Below are 4,695 nucleotides of genomic sequence, written 5' to 3' on the forward strand. Positions count from 1 at the left end.
CATCCGTGAAGTATACGGACAATTCAGTTGACATCCATAATAATTTACATATACTTAAAAAAATGAAGTACTTATGAATCTCCAAATGGGGATATCATGAATCGGCTATCTTCTTCATCATTCGAGTGTTGCATTGAAGAAGAAAGTGGAACTGAAAGTGATGGAACTGAAGTAAATTCAGTTCGCATTTGAGGATCGGAGAAAGGGTCAATGTGTCCATCAACATGTACTGGTTGAGAGTTAGATGAAAGGGCAGGGAAAGAGGAAAGGGACAGGGACGAGGACGAGGAAGGGGAAGGGCATGGTCTTCTATGTGAAGCTACACCACGACGCATGTGACCTTCACGTTTATACTAACAAGTTGGAAGGTTAGACAAATATGTTAAAAAATATAAACATGTATTAGGGACACATAATGATGTACGTCGTGAAGCTTATCATTTTGTTTTTTAAAGCAAGAGATAAACTTGGCCCCTGATAAAAAGCAAGCTGTCCGGAAATGTTTACGACCTTAATTTCTGGTCGTACAACAGTAAAATAGGGAGTTGCAGTCCAATATTCATCAAAAGAATTGAAGCAAACAGCAAACATAATTGGTCGGTGGCAGCAAATAGCCCAATATTCATCAAAACAAAAGAAAATTAACTTCCAGCCACTAGAGTTGTAGCAATAAGAGCTAAACAACACTACTTGTTGCGACAGCTTCCCAACTACCAGCTTTGATATCAATGCCCTGCCCAGAACTAAACACCTTGAACTCAAGATCCAGCAAGAGGACATACCACACAGTATTTGCCAAAAATCAAAAGGTTGGCCTTCCCTGACTTCCCTTTCTGGTATTCGCCCAAATCGCGGTCCGCCACACCTGTTACAACAAATCTACATGAGACGACCCACATTATAGCCTATTTTTTATTGGTTTCAATATTTAAACCTAGATATAAATAAAATAATAATGAAATGACTCCGAAACGCAAAAAAAAACTCAAATCGAACTGAAATCATTGTTCATTCAGAATGATTTTTTGCTCAAAAACCCATGTAAACGACTCCGAAACAACGAAAAACGACTTACCAAATTTCACTTGACTGACCAAATTTCAGCTCATTCCGATCAAATTTCAACCCAAATTCGACCAAATTTCAGCTCATTTCGATCAAATTTCAACCTAAATCCGACCAAATTTCAACCTAAATTTGAGGAATTTGATTCTATTTCGTGGGCGAAATAGAACCATTCTATTTCGCCCACGAAACATAATCAAATTCGTGGGCGAAATAGAACCATTCTGTTTCGCCCACGAACAGAATGAAATTCGTGGGCGAAATGGACCCAATCTGTTTCGCCCAACGTCCAACAGCAGACCCAACACAATGGTTCTGTTGTCCAACAGCAGACTCAAGCTAAGTCGTTCAACAGAAGTAAAAACAGCAAACCTAACACAAACAACAAAAGCAGAAGTAGAAGCAAACGTCCACAAAAAAATTTAGAGAACGTACCTCAAACTCTCGGACGACGATCCTCGCGCTAGGTGTCCTTGCGCTTCCTAGCGTCCGCCGCCGAAGAACGCCGAGAATCGCGCCGAAGGTCGCCGAGAATTGTTCGAGAGAGAGAGAGAGACAGAGAAGAGGGAGAAGTTCAAGAGAAGAAAACCCTAGATTGTTCGATCGAGACAGAGAAGAAACCCTAAATTCTACCCGCAAATGAAGACGACGCCGTTTTGCTAATTTCCGCCGAAATTAGCCACGGATTAAAATTCGTGGCTAATATCGTGGCAAATTAGCCACGGATTCAAATTCGTGGCTAATTCCGTCGCACGTTAGCCACGAATTTTATTCCGTGGCTAATTTCGTTCTCTAAATTTTTTTGTGGATGTTTGCTTCTGCTTCTGCTTCTGTTGTTTGTGTTGGGTCTGCTGTTTTTGCTTCTATTGGACGACTTAGCTTGGGTCTGCTGTTGGACAATAGAACCATTGTGTTGGGTCTGCTGTTGGACGTTGGGCGAAACAGATTAGGTCTGTTTCGCCCACGAATTTCATTCTGTTCGTGGGCGAAACAGAATGGTTCTGTTTCGCCCACGAAACAGAATTCTAATCTGTTTCGCCCACGAATTTCATTCTGTTCGTGGGCGAAATAGAATGGTTCTGTTTCGCCCACGAAACAGAATCAAATTCCTCGGATTTAGGTTGAAATTTGGTCTGATTTAGATTGAAATTTGGTCGGAATTAGCTGAAATTTGATCGGATTTGGGTTGAAATTTAGTTGAAATTCGTTTGAAATTTGATCGGAATGAGGTGAAATGTGGTCGGAATGAGCTGAAATTTGGTCGATCAAGTGGAAATGGCCCTCTGATCCAAAATCACCACCTTCGACCGTGACGTAAGTCATTTTTCGGCGTTTCGGAGTCGTTTACATGGGTTTTTGAGCAAAAAATCATTCTGGATGAATAGTGATTTCAGTTCGGTTTGAGTTTTTTTTTGCGTTTCGGAGTTGTTTCATTATTATTTTATTTATATCTAGGTTTGAATATTGAAATCAATAAAAAAAAATAGGCTATAATGTGGGTCGTTTCATGTAGGTTTGTTGTAATAGGTGTGGCGGACCGCGATTGGGGCGAATACCAGAAAGGGAAGTCAGGGAAGGCCGGCCTTTTGATTTTTGGCGAATAGTGTGTGGTATGTCCTCTTGCTGGATCTTGAGTTCAAGGTGTTTAGTTCTGGGCGGGGCATTGATATCAAAGCTGGTAGTTGGGAAGCTGTTACAACAAGTAGTATTGTTTAGCTCTTATTGCTGTAACTCTAGTGGCTAGAAGTTAATTTTCTTTTGTTTTGATGAATATTGGGCTGTTTGCTATCACCGACCAATTCTGTTTGCTGTTTGCTCCAATTCTTTTGATGAATATTGGGCTGCAACTCCCTATTTTACCGTTGTACGACCAGAAATTAAGCTCGTAAACATTTTCGAACAGCTTGCTTTTTATCAGGGGCCAAGTTTATCTCTTGCTCTAAAAAATAAAATGGTAATCTTCATGACGTACATCATTATGTGTCCCTAATACTTGTTCATATTTTTTAACATATTTGTCTAACCTTCCAACTTGTTAGTATAAACGTGGAGGTCACATGCGTCGTGGTGTAGCTTCACAAAGAAGACCAGGCTCTTCCCCTTCCTCGTCCTCGTCCTCGTCCCCGTTCCTTTCCTCTTCCCCCGCCCTTTCATCTAACTCTCAACCAGTACATGCTGATGGACACATTGGCCCTTCCTCCGACCCTCAAATGCGAACTGAATTTACTTCAGTTCCATCGCCTTCGGTTCCACCTTCTTCTTCAATGCAACACTCGAATGATGAAGAAGATAGTCAATTCATGATATCCTCATTTGGAGATTCGTAAGTACTTCATTTTTTTAAGTATATGTAAATTATTATGGATGTCAACTGAATTGTCCGTATACTTCACGGATGCTACGTATGTTGACATCGTTATAACCTGTTTGCAGATTCACTGATGCTACGTATGTTGTGAGGAAACTTAATAAAATAATCAATAACTGTTGGATGGGGCAGTATAGTAGTTGGACCACCGCTCCAAAAGAAGTAAAGGAATTGTGGTGGAATGAGTTCAAGGTAAGTTTTGTCCTTTTATTTTCTCACAAACTAAGTTTGGTTTAGCATAATGAGTATACAATTGTTTTTCTATTGATTGCTTGCAGCGGAAGTTCCGGTGGGATGAAGCGGAAGAGAAAGAAGTTAGAAGAATTTTTAAGAAGAAAGCCGGTGATCACATGCGAAATGTGATGAATAGAGCAAAGAGAAGTCAAGAAAAGCCGGATTTTATTACAGCTGATAATTGGGCGAAAATTAAGAGAACTTGGGACACCGAAAAGCATAAGCAAATCAGTGAAATAAATAAGAAGAATCGAGCTTCTAGTTCTAGTAAAGGGTCTGCCACATATGCTGGGGGCTCTATCAACATCGGGGAGCATAGAAAAAGAATTGTAAGTCTATTAAACATGTTGTAAGTTAATTCAATGATTACTCATTTATGTTTATATTTTGTAGGTAGATGAATTGGGGACGGAACCGACATTTATAGCTACATTTGAACGCACATTTCAGAAAAAAAGATAAGACATGGAGTGGCAATCGAGTAAAAACTATTAAGGTATGTAAGGTTATATTTTGTATTTATTTATGAAGTTTTTTTTATTTTCATCTATATTGTTAATTTAGGACAAATATGATGAACTTGTAATGAGCACTGCTGCTAGTGGTGATGGTGATGGTGTTGTTGCTTACGAGCCATCGGTTGACAGTATGGCATTATGGGTGGAGGCATCGGGTGGAATGAAAAGAGGTCAAATATTTGGGATGGGATCCTTGTCAAGGATATACAAAACGCCGGCTGCTGCAACTTCATCCTCCAATGCGGCTTTTTTAAGGAGGACACAACACGAGGAGCAAATGACCCAAGAATAGAACCAACTTAAATATTTACTTGTACAGAAGGACGAAGAAATAAGAGGAGTGAAACAACATTTGCAATTGATCATGCGACACTTCAACCTCGATCACGATGACGTTCCTCCTGTATTTCTCACTAATCCAGTAGGTGATGGCCACAATGATGAGCGATACAATGATAATGACATTGCTGATGATGATCTTTGCTAGTTAAAATTTTCAAACTCGAGGGT

At 39.9% G+C, this 4,695-nt stretch overlaps 1 protein-coding gene across 2 annotated transcripts; it reads left to right on the forward strand.

Moving 5' to 3' along the window:
* The first annotated feature begins 3,067 nt into the window (after positions 1–3,067).
* LOC130135029 (uncharacterized) lies at positions 3,068–4,164 on the forward strand. 2 transcript variants are annotated; one of them, XM_056303258.1, is made up of 3 exons: positions 3,068–3,388; positions 3,499–3,625; positions 4,061–4,164. In XM_056303258.1, exons 1-3 carry the CDS (start codon positions 3,123–3,125, stop codon positions 4,127–4,129), a joined length of 462 nt encoding a protein of 153 aa, XP_056159233.1. In that variant the 5' UTR covers positions 3,068–3,122; the 3' UTR covers positions 4,130–4,164. The 2 variants fall into 2 exon arrangements, with proteins under 2 accessions (XP_056159233.1, XP_056159232.1); XM_056303257.1 differs by lacking the exon at positions 4,061–4,164 and adding an exon at positions 3,712–4,023.
* The last annotated feature ends 531 nt before the right edge of the window (positions 4,165–4,695 follow it).

Source organism: Syzygium oleosum, unplaced genomic scaffold (assembly GCF_021117445.2).
Source record: "Syzygium oleosum isolate NSW1041296 unplaced genomic scaffold, Sole_v2.1 Sole_v2.26, whole genome shotgun sequence".
Taxonomy (NCBI): Eukaryota; Viridiplantae; Streptophyta; class Magnoliopsida; order Myrtales; family Myrtaceae; genus Syzygium; species Syzygium oleosum.